The sequence below is a fragment of the Pelophylax lessonae genome (genome assembly GCF_965119305.1).
Source record: "Pelophylax lessonae genome assembly, chromosome: 13".
Lineage (NCBI taxonomy): Eukaryota > Metazoa > Chordata > Amphibia > Anura > Ranidae > Pelophylax > Pelophylax lessonae.
In genome coordinates this window covers 146,338,136-146,355,128 of record NC_138780.1, presented here as the reverse complement: position 1 = coordinate 146,355,128, position 16,993 = coordinate 146,338,136, and the positions used below count along the sequence as shown (strand labels likewise).

Here is a 16,993-nt window from a genome sequence, read left to right as displayed (position 1 = left end):
TACTACCAAAAGATTGCTCTATTTGTGGGGAAAAAAACAGACATCAATTTTATTTGGGTACAGCATTGTACGTCTGCACAATTGTCAGTTAAAATAACGCAGTGCCGGATCGCAAATAATGGCCTTCTCAGGAGGGGGGGGAATCTTCCAGAGCTGAAGTGGTAATTAACTGCATGCAATAAATGGATGTTATAATAGTGTTCATAAATTTTAGTTTCCTTTTTGCTTTAACATTAACATCTACATCAAAACTGTCCAAGTAAAGTGACACAAGAGGAATCGGCTACGTGAAGTTGCAATATACGTACCTTTCTGACGGCCCATGTGTTGAAACACCTTTGCTTTGCTTCTCTCCACCCACTACCAGGGGCTGGAACCACATGGTATGGTGGAAGGAGCCGGTATTTGACCCACTTGCATGGGCGTCCGCATAACTTTTTTGGGGGGGGGGGGGCGCATCATGTTAAGGTCACCCATGCTCCACCCCTTGTTGATAATGTCATGAAGGCGCTGTCAGTCTCCACTCGAGCTGCAACTCTCAAGTATTTATTTTTAAAGCATTTGTTACTCTTAAAGCATGTTATACAGCACAGTGCTTTGCTGTGTAATTTGGCCCCTTCTATCACCTAAAATACCTGGCTGATCCTGCCTGGCTATGTCCTCCCCTCTGTACCACGGTATATCATGGCCGCTGAGCCCTGACACCCTGGTCAGTCTACGTGCCTCTGTCATCCGCAGCCTTCTCTGTCCTCTCTCCCCCCTCCCTTCCCTGCCTGTCTGCTCCTGTGTCAATGTCCCCCTCCCCTCCGGCTACTGTAGTTTCATATCCTGTCTACAGTCTGTTTAATAACCCCGTGTGCCCCCGTGTCTGCATAAAATAAGCCCTTCTTTACCAGTTTTTAGAGCGCCGATTGCCGCTAGCATGACCCACTGCTGCTCTCCTGATGTTAGTGGGAAATCCTCGACCCGCCCACTGCTGACAGCTGTCAGGAGAGAGCCAGCAGGTCACTTGAGCGGCGATATGGCTTATTGTTTTAAAACACAGACACAGGGGCACACAGGATTATTAAACAGACCAGACAGGAAGGTATAACGTGGCTTAACAACCACTTTAAAGAGGAAGTTGAGATTCAAGGAGGGGGGGGGGCACTTGCCCCTCCTTACGGATGCCTATGCCTACTTGCAAGGCTTGACAACCTGCTGTGGCCAGGACAAAGCAAAGTGGCCAGTGCAAAATTGAAGGTCAGTATCTCACCAAAATCATTACTTTAATTTTTTTTTTAACAGATAGCTATTCATTCTAATTATATGTAAGCTTGCGTTTTGCTTTAAAGCTGAAGCCTAGGTATGATTTTTATTGCATGGTTACATTGGTCCAGCTTGACCAATGTAACCATGCATATCTCATAAGAATGCTGTGGAAGCTGCAAATCACTGTAGCAATTGCCACTGCTATAGTGATAGCAGCGATCTTTAAGATTCTGTGCCAAGTGACTGCCCTTCTGCATTGTAACCACAGCCGGTTGCTTGTCAGCTATTGCCACTACCATGTTTCCCCGAAAATAAGACCAGGTCTTATATTAACTTTGGCTACAGAAAACACACTAGGGCTTATTTTCAGGGGATGTCTTATTTATAGTATGTGCAATAACCTACATTTATATAAATACAGTACAGTAATGTCATCTTCTGAAAAAAAAAAAAAAAAAAAAATCCTGATCCTTTAAAGCGTGATAGACAGCACAGTGCTTGTGCTGTGTTTCATTTACCCCCTCTATGTTCTAAAAAACCTGGAATAAAACAAAATGTTTATAAAAAAGTTCCTGTGTCCCCTCTTCCCCTGCCAGCTCAGGAGTCAACATTATGACATCTTTAATCCCAAAAATAAACCTTAACCACTTGCCGACCGCCGCACGACTATCTACGGCGGCGGTCAGCCCCTCACAGGCAAAGTGACGTAGGGCTACGTCACTAGCTTGTGAGGGTCTAGGGCGCGAGCGCGCGCGGCCGGAGGTGCGCTCCCGCGTGGTCACGGACCCCCCCCCCCCCCCCGCGCGTGTGACCGGCGGACCCGATGTCTGCCGGCCACTCTGCGATCGGCAGGGGAGAGGGAGAAAGTCAGGCAGCTTGTGTAAACAAGCTGCCTGTCATTCTCCCCTCTGTATGAGAGATGATCATACGGATCTACTATGTAGATCCGTTGATCACTCTGCATACAGCTGAAGCCACAGCCAATCACAGTAAGAATCACGCCCCTAGGGACACACACAGCCCCTCCCTCTCAAATAAAGTTAACCCCTTCACTACCAGTGTATTTTTACAGTAACAGTGCAAATATATAGCACTGATTACTGTAGAAATGTCACTGGTAACCCCAAAAGTGTCAAAAATGTCAGTCAAGGGTCCGATCTGTCCGCCGCAATGTCGCAGTACCGCAAAAAAAAAAAATCACAGATCGCCGCCATTACGCGTTAAAAAAAAAACAACAAAAATGACAAAAATCTTTCCCTTAGTTAGTAAACGCAATAACTTTTGCGCAAAACAATCAAAATACGCTTTTTGCTGTTTTTTTTACCAAACATAGGTAGTATAAAACAAATTGGCCGAAAATGTTAAAAAATTTAGATTTTTACATTTTTTTGGGGGGGAATTTCATATAAAAAAAAAGTGAAAAATATTGCTATTTTTGCAAAATTTACGCTCTTTTTTTGTTTATAGCGCGTGATCAAAAAATCGCACAGGTGATCAAATACCGCCAAAAGAAAGCTCTGTTTGTGGGAAAAAAAGGACGCCAAATTCGTTTAGGTACAGCGTCGCACGACCGCGCAATTGTCCGTTAAAGTCACGCAGTGCCGAATCGCAAAATACCCCCTGGTCGTTTAGCAGCCAAATCCTCCGGGGCTTAAGTGGTTAAAGTCATTGTAAAAATATGTAATCCGTTTTGTAAAAATATTATAGAATGTCCAATTGTTTCCTTTTGTAACTTTGTCAAAAATACCTTTTACAGCGCCACTGGGTGCTCACATGATCGCCTCTTCTTCCCCGATCCGAGCACTGTCGAGGGAGGGGCCGGGATCCCTGCTGACGCCAGTCCTGCTCTGAGCAATGCAGAGGGAGGGGCAGAGAACCCCGCTGACGCCAGCCCCGCTCCGAGCACTGCCAAGGGAGGGGCCGAGATCCCCGATGCCAGCCCTGCTCCGAGCACTGACGAGGGAGGGGCCGAGATCCCCGCTGACACCAGCCCCGCTCCGAGCACTGCCAAGGGAGGGGCCGAGATCCCAGATGCCAGCCCCGTTTGACGAGGGAGGGGCCGGGATCCCCGCAGACACCAGCCCCGCTCTGAGCACCACCGGGGGAGGGGCCGAGATCCCCCGCTGACTGCAGCTCGCTCCGAGGACTGCCAAAGGAGGGGCCAAGATCCCCGCTAATGCTGGCCCCACTCCGAGCACTGCCAAGGGAGGGGCCGAGATCCCCGACGCCAGCCCTGCTCTGAGCACTGATGAGGGAGGGGGCCGAGATCCCCGCTGACACCAGCCCCTCTCCGAGCACTGCCGAGGGAGGGGCAGAGATCCCCGCTGACGCCAGCCCCTCTCTGAGCACTGCCGAGGGAGGAGCCGAGATCCCTGCCGACGTCAGCTCTGCTCCGAGCACTGCAGAGGGAGAAGAGGAGCCGTCAGCCGGGAGGAGAGGAGAGGAGAAGATCTCCTGCGGGTCACGTGAGTGCCCAGAGGCGCTGTAAATAAGGTCATCTTGATAATAAAGTTACAAATGGAGACACTTGGACATTACATACTCTTTTTACAAACAGGATTATAGATTTTTACTTACTTTACTTACATAGAACTCACTAGGGCTTAATTTCAGGGTAGGGCTTATATTGCAGCCCTACCCGAAAATTGTGCTAGGTCTAAATTTTCAGGGAAACACACTGTATTAACAGAACACCTTGAATTTTTTTTTTTCATTAATAAAAGCAGTTCTTCAAATGAGGTGGAGAAGCGGGGCAGTGATCCCCACATCCAATCAAAGAATGTCATATGGCTTGTATATAAAGAAAAAAATATATAAGGCATTATGTGAATGGCTGCAGTGCTGAGAGAACAACCCCCTGTAGTTACTATGCAGAAGGGCAGCCGCCCAGCACACAAACCTAGAAATGGCTGCTATTATTGAAGTAGCAGCAACTACTACAGTGATTTGCAGCTTCCCCAGTGACTCTCTCAGGTATGAGATATGCATACTTACATTGGTCCAAGCTGTAACTGTGCAATTAAAATCATACCTAGAACTCATCTTTTATTTGCTGCTTAGAGTTGCTAAATATCTAATTCAAAGTGCGTTTGTTACTCACCCATGGTGGTCACCCGACATAAACCCTGAAATAGCAGTCGGCAATTCAGACTTGATAATGAATAGATAGGAAGACATGGCTGCAAAGAACATAAATTATTATAAATGGCTATCCAATAAAAAAAAAAATACTCCTGACAGATGTACTAATGAATCTATGGGATGTATTTACTGAAAAGTGCTTGCACGCTTGAATCTGGACAGTAAATAAGAGTCAGGAAAAGCAATGTCACAAGAATTTTAGACTCTGGTTACTTTTTTCTCCTTTTTCTGGCACATTTAAACTAAAGTGTTACTAAACCCACAACAGTAAAATCAGTCTGTATATGCAGTAAAGCATGCTTGTTATACTCACTGTGGAAACGAAGGGGTTAATCCTCTGCATTGTGTAAAAAGGCTGTTTGATCCTGTATGCACAGATCCTCCTCCTCTTGCATTGTCCCCATAACAGGTCCGGATAAGACAGAGTTACTGGAGTCAGGCGGCACATTCTTAGTTTGGTGTGTATTGCTAGAGAGGTTTTTTTTTTTTATCTTGGGAGTGTGCATGTGATCAGCACAGGGCCAATCAGCACTGTCCACACAGAGGGCCAGGGGTCCTGCATCCTGATAGGACAGCCAGTGCAATATGAAAACTCCTCCTACAAGCTTTAACCAGCTACTGACAGAAGTCACAAGACTGCTATATACTGCTGATGAGAAAAAGGTATTTAGCAGTTTATAATTTCTAAAGTAATTGCATTTCCATGTTCTGTGTACTGTGGGAGACCAGATATAGTGAATGCAGGCTCCTGGGTTTAGTAACACTTTAAAGAGGAAATGGCTGTAGGGTTTTTTTGGGAGGAACCACAAGATTCTCTGTACGTTTTGCAGTATGGAAAAAGCTCCATTTCTCCTTCTTTAGAGGTGTATCTGTACAGAACAAAAAGGCTTACCATAGGCTGGCCATGGCCAGATAATTAAAAGCCTGATTTTTACTACCACTTGCAATTTGCCCTTTATGATCTGTAAAGCTGGTCACATACCATAGTCTATAGGCTGAATGAAAAAAGCCCAACAGATTCCTCCATGTAGGACAGATGGAAAAATCCCACTGCCAGGCTATTGTATTTTGACAGCTGCCACTTGTGTAAGAATACTCAAATATTTTCCACCTGGCACAAAGGGCAACAGTGTAACCACTTGCAGTCTGGGGCAATTTTGATATTTTTCACATACATGATAAAATCTGCATTTTTTTTTGCTAGAAAATCACTTAGGAGCCCCAAATATTATATATTTTCTGAAAGCAGAGACCCTGGAGAACAAAATTATGGCTATTGCAATTTTTCCTGTTGCAGCGGTGTTTCAAACCCAAATTTTCAGGAAACAAATGCACTTAAATGAATTTTAGTGCATGCAAACACATGAATGCCCATTTTTTTTTTAAAATAAAATATCAAAGATGTTGTGCTGAGTAAATCGATACAAAACATGTCAAGAATTGAAATTGCGCACCTCCTGTGAAATGGTGACAAACTACGGTACTTAAAACTATCTATAGGCGACGTTTTAAAAGCCTTTAGAGCGCACGTTTTAAACACGCGGCCGGCCAGGCCCCTTCATGTGGCCCTCTCACCCAGGGCTTTTTTTCCGCTGAAATGTGGCAGAACTCCGTTCCGCCACCTCTGGCTCTTGCCCTCTGCTCCCTGCCCACCACTGTCACTTATAAACACAGAAGTCTTCTGCGTTTACAAGGACAGCTTTCCTCATGGCAGCTCACAACTGTCACAGTTCCATGCCTGCCCTACATGCACTCACGCTGGGGAAAGAAACCGACGAATGACCTCCCTGCAAGTGAGAGTCGGTGCCTACCCTACGGGAAGGTACAAGAGCTGGGCCTGGTAGGTATAATGCGAGGAAGCTTTTGGGGTGGGTGGGGCAGGGTGGGGGGCAGGGTGGATGGAGATGTGTGCAGAGGTGGGGGATGGGAGAGAGTGGTGCAGACGTCAGAGTTGAGGAGGAACAGTGGAAGTGAGATGTGGAAAGCCTGTGAAAGAGCTGAACCCTTCATTCTGTATGTAGCAGACTCCTCAACCCTGTAAACAGCACACCCCTGAACTCTGAAGCCTGTATATAGCACACTAACCACTTCACTCTGTACATAGCGCATCCCTAAACCCTACGCTCCGTACATAGCATACTCCTGAACCCTGCACTCTGTTCATAGTGCACACCTAAACCCTGCTCTATGTACATATTGTACTCCTGAACTCTACACTGTACGTTGAGCACTCCTGAACGCTGTACATCGCTGTTGCGGAAGTCATTGATAAAGCGCATGCGCTTGAAACATGTCATCATGGTAACATCTCCTCCATGCATTCCAGGCTGGTTCACAGTTCCGGGTTTGAGACTTCCGCCTTTGCCTCTGAGTCGCAGTTACGTCACGCAGTGAGCGCCAGCGGCCCCGGCTCGGCTCCCACTTGCATACGGCTTTTACGATCTGCATTCCATCTACAGTGGTTTGGCCACAATTTACCCAGTGGACCCAGCAGTCATTACCGATCATCATGGGAACACACCGGTCTCGTATAGCAACATTGTCTCTTGCATTTGAACTTTGACATTCTTCAATAAATGGTTTCTTACATCCATTGGCTGGTTTATCAGCATCCTGATAATATCAACATCTGGACAGCGCTGTTCTCTTACTTTTGATGGTTTGTTGACCCTCACTGGCCAGTGGCATTTAACTCACTGGGACTTTGACAGCCTGAGCGGGGACCCTCAAGCATCTCTCATGGGTCACAGATTTAGGATTTACATGCATAAAAAAATGAGAGGTGCGAAAAGGCTCTAAAGGTTCTGTTTTCAAGTATACAATTGTTCTGAAAAAAATTGCAACGTAACGTGTAGGAAGGGAAAAAAAAAATAATAAAAAAATAAAGAAATAAAATAAGTTAAAAAAATAAATAATCGCAGCTGCCAGGGATGCTTAGAAAGAAAAAATTTGCAGCTGCCAGGGATGCGTACGAAGGAAAATCGCAGCTGCAGAATACCGATAGGATTTTAGATGTACCAAAATTTCAGAATCCTAATATCTTATACTTTGAACTCTTTGTTTCCGTCCTCAGGAAAAGACAGAGATCGCATTACATTTCACCCTGAAGTGAGAGAATATTAATTATGTTTTCACAACAGCAATATTCATAGCTCCCCAAGTTCAATGAATTAAACGGCGAAAGCAGAGTGCCTTTTCGCAGGAAACATGAGCAATATGAATAATAGAGGCCCAATACCTGCTGGAAGGTTAAATAATAACAGTCACAGGGTCAGGCTGAAAAAATATATTCCCGTTAAGCGTAGAACCTCTCCGCCAGGGAGATTCTCAGCGCTGTCTGCCTCCCGCTACAGCAAGACACATCCAGCAGCGTCTCTACCTCCCTGCCCCAGCTAGGGAAATAAGATTGAATTACACCACATTATGCGCGTGATTAACCAGGTCAATGCCAGGGTAGACATCAAACAAAGGATGCATGACAATGTTTTTTCGTTCCACCTATTTACATCTTTAGAAAAAGTGGGGAGGATGCGTCCCAGCGTGGGATGCTTTATACCATGTTTCTCTCCCCCATCTATTGAACTAACAGAGTTGCACACCCTGCTAGCGAGGTAATTAAAAGCAAACTGACTTAAAAAAATAATAATTCAGTAATTGTGCCCAGTGCACGGGAATATATGCACCGACTACAATTTTATACTATCCCTCTGTAAAGCTTTTCACACATTTAAGACAATGAATAACTTTCCTTTCTCTGTTTTCTATATTAAAGTTCCCTTTTCAGGTCCCGGACATTCAGGCCCTTCCTGCGGCATATGTGTACAATGCCTAAAGGGATCATACCTGCAACTTGCTGTAAGGCCTCTCACTTCGGGTGTTGCATTATGAGTAATATTAAACGTCCTGAGAAAAACCCACAAAATACCACTTGCGGCCAGCAGGTGGCATGCCTAAACCTACTCTACAGCCCTTCATCAAAGTGACTTGCCAGCCTCCGAGAAAAACAGACAGCAGAGCAGACAATCAAATACGCGCAACAATGCACTGCTGGTTTCATTGTCACGTTTGCATACAATTTACTTATTTGATCTGTTTTTTATATTAAATTTACAGTTCCTTTGAAAGTCTTGGGTTATATCTGTTTTATACATGAAAAAAAGAAATAAAAAAAAAATACAACTGATCATGTTCAATGTCCGGTGTGTTGCCATCTCAAAATTTCTGTCTGGCCTTCCCACTTTGGCATACAGGAATCTCTCTTTATTCAGCCATCTAGGTGCCTTCTAGCTGATAAAACTAAAGCAGCCTATAGATGATTTGATTTTATTTCAAAGAAAATCGCTTGATTTTACCATCAACATAATCCTTGTTGATAGGGGAATGCCTCGTGCAGTGATTTTGTGTTCTGCGGGGAGCCTTCCTGGCTGGCAGAACACAATTATTACTGTTAGCAGCTATATAGCCACCGGCAGTAATCGTATGTAAAAAACAAAAACCGACAGGCTAGTTGTACCCAAGTCGATTGAGTCCAGGGATGCGCGCTACGCACAGATTCCAGGGATGCGCGCTACGCACAGATTCCAGGGATGCGCGCTACGCACTGAGTCCAGGGATGCGCGCTACGCACAGAGTCCAGGGATGCGCGCTACGCACAGAGTCCAGGGATGCGCGCTACGCACAGAGTCCAGGGATGCGCGCTACGCACAGAGTCCAGGGATGCCCGCTACGCACAGAGTCCAGGGATGCCCGCTACGCACAGAGTCCAGGGATGCCCGCTACGCACAGAGTCCAGGGATGCGCGCTACGCACAGAGTCCAGGGATGCGCGCTACGCACAGAGTCCAGGGATGCGCGCTACGCACAGAGTCCAGGGATGCGCGCTACGCACAGAGTCCAGGGATGCGCGCTACGCACAGAGTCCAGGGATGCGCGCTACGCACAGAGTCCAGGGATGCGCGCTACGCACAGAGTCCAGGGATGCCCGCTACGCACAGAGTCCAGGGATGCCCGCTACGCACAGAGTCCAGGGATGCCCGCTACGCACAGAGTCCAGGGATGCCCGCGAGTCCAGGGATGCGCGCTACGCACAGAGTCCAGGGATGCGCGCTACGCACAGAGTCCAGGGATGCGCGCTACGCACAGAGTCCAAGGATGCGCGCTACGCACAGAGTCCAGGGATGCGCGCTACGCACAGAGTCCAGGGATGCGCGCTACGCACAGAGTCCAGGGATGCGCGCTACGCACAGAGTCCAGGGATGCGCGCTACGCACAGAGTCCAGGGATGCGCGCTACGCACAGAGTCCAGGGATGCGCGCTACGCACAGAGTCCAGGGATGCGCGCTACGCACAGAGTCCAGGGATGCGCGCTACGCACTGAGTCCAGGGATGCGGCCTGCATACAGAGTTCAGGGAGGCACGCTACATACAAAGTCCAGGGATGCACGCTACATACAGAGTCCAGGGAGGCGCGCTACATACAGAGTCCAGGGAGGCGCGCTACATACAGAGTCCAGAGGCGCGTTGTGTACAGAGTCCAGGGATGCGCGCTACGCACAGAGTCCAGGGATGCGCGCTACGCACAGAGTCCAGGGATGCGCGCTACACACAGAGTTCAGGGATGCGCGCTACGCACAGAGTTCAGGGATGCGGCCTGCATACAGAGTTCAGGGAGGCACGCTACATACAAAGTCCAGGGATGCACGCTACATACAGAGTCCAGGGAGGCGCGCTACATACAGAGTCCAGAGGCGCGTTGTGTACAGAATGCAGTGTTGAGGAGTGTGCAACATACAGATTACAGAGGTGCGCTGTGTACAGAGTGCAGGGTTTAGGGGTGTGTTATGCACAGTGTGCAAAAATCAGCTCTCTTTTACAGGTTGTTCACATCTCACCTCAACCATGGCCCCTGGGTGTGAGGGCCACATGAAATGGCATGGAGGGCCGGATTCGGCCCGCAGACCTTGTGTTTGACACATGTATTCTACGGTATCAGCTGATACCAATGCAGCATAGGTCAGATTGCACTTGTATGCAGCACAGCTAGTTGAGAGACACTGCATTACATCACAATGCATACAGTTAAATTAAACATAATTTTGTGACATTTCAAAAAAAGGAAAAAAGGAAACCGAGCAATGCATGGCCCCCCACACACAACACAATCCAACAGGCCTGCATTGTGGGAGGCATAACGAGAATCTGCTGGTGTAAATGGGCTCTTCGGTTGCTGGAAGATGTACCCCCTTACATGTCACATGGAAGTGACGCAGACTTCAGGTAAGGCACACACAATCACTCCGACCGAAAGAACTGCACATAAAATCCTGGCAGCTCAGCTACTATACAAGACTGCATGGAGATGGAAAAAAATGGAGTATAAACCGTCTACACAAAAAATGGTTTTCATGGGCTTTAAAAATGTGTTTCTAGAGGCTTCTCTAAGCATTTTTTTTTTTTATTATTTTATTTATTACTGACTAATCTTTTGTCTATATAGACTATAAGGAGAAAGATTCCAGCTTTAATGCCTGAGAAGTAAGCATGTTTACACTGAATTAAAGGGACAACTGGACTTTCAGCACTTAGGGGGAGGCTGTCAACTATTTAAAGGATTAATTAGGGGAGGCTAAACAAACAGATGCACTATGGGAGGAAGTTACGTGTTTATCCTGAAAGTTTGGGAGTCTTTCATTTACATAATAAATGTTTGCAGGGCATGGCTGGTGTGGACAGAAAGTGTCAAATTCTTTCACTGTCTGCCAAATAATAGACTTCCTATAGCCACTATAATTTATGTTTAAGGGGCGCTGGCTCTGAAAGAAATGTGTCACCAGAGCAGCTCTCATTTATTAAGAATGCCACAAGAATCACTTTTTAAAGGGTCACTTAACCCAAGTATCCTAGACAAAATAAAATAAAAAAAAAAATAAAAAATATAAAAGCCAAAACAGCCTAAAAAAAAAAAAAAAAAAAAAAAAAAAAAAAGTACCTGCAGATATCAGAGGGCATTTATGGTCAGATGAGGGAATGTTCTTTAGCAGGCTTTCCACCAACAAACCCTGTCCACTCTTTCATGGGCAGAAAGTCAATCAGCCAGGATGGAATTTTGTTTGTGACCGTTCAGCTTATATAAAAAAGACTATGCATGCCCATACTACTGTTTTTGACATAGCCTAATGGCACAATGACCAAAATGGAACACACAATGCATCTAATTAAAGAAAACTTACAGAGATGGATACATAGGTGCTGCCCGCTGGCTTTACTACCAAGTGTGCTGTGGATATGAACATTATTTGTAGCCAACAAAGCCTGAGCCTCAATCCTGCATACTTGTAGCAGATCAGTGAAGTCAGGACAACTCTGATGTATCCATTTAAAACAACAACATAAAATTGGTACAGGCAACTCCTAAAATTCTCTCCTCGATGGTTTGCACTGCAGCCAAGTGGCCCCAATAGTTCACAAATGATTGTGCATCGTAGATAAAATTAATCTTCCTTTCAATTACATACCTGGAGGCCAACCAAGTCTTCAGCAAAACTTGGCCAAAAAAGTAGCATTCTGAGCGATTGGTGATGTCATACGCATAAGATTAAAGCTTGGATGGATGGTACATCAAGTATGCCATCATCACAGGAACACGCGTTGAGCTGCTGTATTGCTTGTTCACACATCGCGCTCTCCCTCGTCTACAAATCTGCACATGCACAGCGTGCTCTCCCTCATCTACAAATCTGCACATGCACAGCGTGCTCTCCCTCGTCTACAAATATGCACATGCACAGCGTGCTCTCCCTCGTCTACAAGTCTGCACATGCACAGCGTGCTCTCCCTCGTCTATAAATCTGCACATGCGCAGCGCGCTCTCCCTCGTGTATAAATCTGCACATGCGCAGCGCGCTCTCCCTCGTCTACAAATCTGCACATGCACAGCGCGCTCTCCCTCGTCTACAAATCTGCACAGCGCGCTCTCCCTCGTCTACAAATCTGCACAGCGCGCTCTCCCTCGTCTACAAATCTGCACATGCACAGCGTGCTCTCCCTCGTCTACAAATCTGAACATGCAGTGTGCTCTCCCTCGTCTACAAATCTGCACATGCGCGCTCTCCCTCGTCTACAAATCTGCACATGCACAGCGCGCTCTCCCTCGTCTACAAGTCTGCACATGCACAGTGCGCTCTCCCTCGTCTACAAATCTGCACATGCACAGTGCGCTCTCCCTCGTCTACAAATCTGCACATGTACAGTGCGCTCTCCCTCGTCTACAAATCTGCACATGCACAGTGCGCTCTCCCTCGTCTACAAATCTGCACATGCACAGTGCGCTCTCCCTCGTCTACAAATCTGCAAATGCACAGTGCGCTCTCCCTCATCTACAAATCTGCACATGCACAGTGCGCTCTCCCTCGTCTACAAATCTGCACATGCACAGTGCGCTCTCCCTCGTCTACAAATCTGCAAATGCACAGTGCGCTCTCCCTCGTCTACAAATCTGCACATGCACAGTGCGCTCTCCCTCGTCTACAAATCTGCACATGCACAGTGCGCTCTCCCTCGTCTACAAATCTGCACATGCACAGTGCGCTCTCCCTCGTCTACAAATCTGCACATGCACAGTGCGCTCTCCCTCGTCTACAAATCTGCACATGCACAGTGCGCTCTCCCTCGTCTACAAATCTGCACATGCACAGTGCGCTCTCCCTCGTCTACAAATCTGCACATGCACAGTGCGCTCTCCCTCCTCCGCAAATACGCACATACACAGTGCACTCCTACTCCTCCGCAAACACGCACAGTGCACTCCCGCTCCTCCACAAATCCGCACATGCAAAGTACAGTGCACTCCCACTCTGTGCATGTGCAGATTTGTGGAGGAGGGAGAGTACACTGTGCATGCGTGGATTTGTGGACGAGGGAAAGCGCACTGTGCATGTGCGGATTTGTGGACAAGGGGGAGCGCACTGTGCGGATTTGTGGACAAGGGGGAGCGCACTGTGCATGTGCGGATTTGTGGACAAGGGGGAGCGCACTGTGCATGTGCGGATTTGTGGACGAGGGGGAGTGCACTGTGCGGATTTGTGGACAAGCGAGAGTGCACCTGAGAGGTGAAGATTCAAAGCTTCCATGGACTAAGTAAGTGAGAAATAAGCACATTGGTGTGGCTTGGGCATAAAGGACATTAGAAAAGGCTTCTATTTATTGTGAAAAGTGAAACTCTGTCTGAAAAGGCATGCTTAAGTCAACCAGTTTAGAAGGAACCAGTCGAGATTCGATCCATCTATGGGCAGGCTAGTTGTACTCAAGTCGATCAATTGATCGATTTGGGTACAACCAGCCTTGTCTGATTTGTGATATGCCATTACTGCCTGCGGCTATAGCCGCTAGCAGTAATCATTGCGCTCTGCTGGCCAGGACGGCTCCCCACCGGCAGAACACAATAGCGCTGTGGGAGGCATTTATTCAGTGTTGATGGGGAAATCAAGTGATTTTCTTCCCTTCCACCGCCAAATCTCACAATCTGCATAGGCATCACATAGGCTGCTTTAGCCTTTATACCAGAGACTGTGATTACATACAGACATGGAGTTGCAAAGTAAAGAGCAGATGGCCAGCAGATGGCACTGTGGCTTCACATCTAATGGGAAGATGAAGACTACATCTGCTCACCAACATGACATCTTTCCTGAACTTTCAATGAAGACGCAGTTGCATTTCCAAAGAAAAGTATCCGGTTTCTTTGGCTGGTGCCTGAGTATTTGACAGACAGATGACAGCGGTACGATCCCAAAGATGCTGTTATTATTATGATTTAGAACTGAGGAACAAGAGTTCCAAACTGGAATAAATGCAGCTGATACATACAAACATTTGAACGTGTGTACGTGTGCGTTGCGTGTGTGCGTACGTGACTGAAGAAAAATACATACAACACAATAGATATTATTTTTGTACTGTACAGCTGTAGCCAGCGAGCGCTGACAGGTAATCTACAATATGGATACTATTGGTTCTATAAAATGTGCACTGAATTATAAAGCGATGTATATAAATTTCACCAAATTACTAATCCTGTGCAATAGAATGCTCATTGCTGCAACCATTGTATCTCGTTCTATTGTCAATGTTCATTTGGTTTCAGTTGCAGAGAAAGTATTAGGCAAAAAGGAGACTCCTCGTCCAGAAAGCCTTCCTGCAGTGCATCTCTATGGGCATATAAGAAGTCAGTGGTTACATCAAATTTATTAGTTTTGGTTGGGCTGGTCCTTAATTATTTTTGGAATCATCACAAATTAAATGAAAAGGCAAATATTGCTTTCTTAGGCTGGTTATAGATGATCGGACTTTCTTTCCTTCCACCACGTGTTGCTTAATTCCCCCATCAACACCGCCGGTGTTGATGGGGGAATGCCTCTTGTTGCGCTATTGTATTCTGCCAGCGGGGGGGGGGGGGGGGGGGGCAAGGGAGAATACCTGGCCGGCAGAATACAATGGGTACTACTAGTGGCTATAGCCGCTGGCAGAAATCATATGTAGAAAAATCCGACATGCTGGTTGTACCAAAGTTGATCGATCAATCAACTTGGGTACAGTCAGCCTGCCCATATATGGTTCGAATCTTGGCTACGCCCTGCTGAACCACCTGAGATTTAAGTTTTGCAGAAGGAGTGGGAAAGGATTATACCCTCTGACATGTTCTTATTTGTGTCTGCGCCCCCCCATTACAGAGATTCACCCATAGGATTATCCTGGTGACCATTGTCGAGACAGCACATAAGGAGAAATACATTTAGGAGTTGTCACCGGAGCAAGAGGCAAGGGCGAACCATTAAAATGTTCTGGTGACAGCTGTCTTAGATGGGAATTCCTCTGACTTTAGGTTGGTTTCCTCTCAGAAGACCATGGGACTGATCTGTAAATAATAGTATCAAGAGCTGTAGCGTCCTGCGCACCAAGAGCTGCAGTGTCCTATATACCAGAACATCATTTAACAAGAAAGGAGAGTGCTTGTCAGACACAATCAGCGATGTTTGATCTCCTCTGTGAACCTTAGTACTTCCCTTCTGCTTTATCATACAAGAGCAGTCTTCCAGCCCCAAATCTACAGCCCCAGTCCTCTGACATTTGTCCTGACAAATGTTGCCACTGTTGTCATCAACCATATGCAGTTTGGCTGTTGTCCAAAACAGTCAAATACGATAATACGCATCTAGTCTTAAGAACCAATGACAGTGGCCACAAGGAGAAAAAAAAAAGAAAAAAAGACTGGCAAGATTCTTCTAGCTTTATGCAGATAAATCAGGGCTCGACAAATCCAAGGTGCCAGGTCGCCATAGCGACTATAAATTCCATCCTAATGCCTGGGCTTTTGTCAGCCCATTGAAAAGCGAAAAACATTTCTATGGCTCTTCCATTAAGCCCCGTACACACGCAACGATTATTGGCAAACCGATCGTCCGTCTTTTGTCCAGAGTGGTGTTTTGTTGGTTGGAATGTGCCTAGACTGCACACAAATTTTCTCGCCCAACAAAAATCTGCTTCAGAAGTGATGTCATGTGTTGGATTGCTTTCTTTGTGTTCTTTCTTCTCTGAGCATGCCCAGTCTTGCTCATAAGATTTTTCCCTGTCGAAATCTGTACTGACTGCACGAAAATCGGCCGTGTTTTGACGGCGGACAAAAATTTTATAGCCTGCACACCAGATTTTTTTTTGCTGAAAAGTCGGAGTCGGTTGTCGGAAGCATCATACCAACAAGCCGAAAATCGGCAGATCGGGCGTTGGACGAAAATACCCTGCCAATTTTCGACGCGTGTGTACGGGGCTTTACACTGTAAGAGACAGAGTCTTTTTTTTTTTTCCAAGACCAATGGCATGGGACACTGCAGCCGCTCTCTAAGGAGAGGTCTGCCACACTAGAGACAAAGCTGTACTGTGTGTATCCTCTGGTGTGCAGGGCTGATGACAGGTATACAGATATCTGTATGAGTGGACTTTTCCACTAGGAGGGATCAGTGGACAGATGGCAGGCGTGTCTGCTCAGAGGAGGGGCTGGTCCACACTCGGCAGGCTCTATCTCCAGCTTCATGTGGTCAGAACAAGCCCCAGGTCGGCCCGTCACAGTGAGTAGGTGATGGGTGGGGGTAGAGGCTATACAATGTCGGCCATTACTCCCAGGCTGCTGACATCACTAACTTAAATCTACAAGACTTTTGAATTCTGCTGCATTGCCAACCTGGTTTTCTACTTCTACTCCAGACTACACAGGCTCTCCTCCACTGCTGTGTTCACTTGCCCATACACATTGTACAATCTCTGGGTAATCTCCTATAGAGTTACCAAAATTAGAGACTATGAGAACCTAAAACAATGCTTTTCAATCAGGCAGGTCCTTGCAGCACATAGTTGATAGAATATCTAAGGAGATTGTATAGGGTATGGTGAGCTTTAAGGTGGGACTTTCTTAGTGACGTCACAATGGCAGACGTTGCGGTCTAGGGTTGCATTCCAGTGAACGCCTTGGAGAAGCAGAGTTGTTGGCCAGCTTCCTCAGTGTTAATCAAAAAGAAAAAACTGGCTCTTTTTTTAGCTGGCTCCTGGATTCA

The 16,993-nt window shown here is 46.6% G+C and overlaps 1 protein-coding gene across 1 annotated transcript in view; it reads right to left on the bottom strand.

The window, feature by feature from the left end:
- Window positions 1-16,993, bottom strand: part of SLC38A6 (solute carrier family 38 member 6) — a 120,059-nt gene that overhangs the window by 40,077 nt on the left and 62,989 nt on the right. Inside the window, exon 6 of the mRNA XM_082242626.1 lies at window positions 4,352-4,430. Coding sequence (XP_082098752.1) covers window positions 4,352-4,430 — 79 coding nt within the window. The remainder of the gene's footprint in view (window positions 1-4,351; window positions 4,431-16,993) is intronic.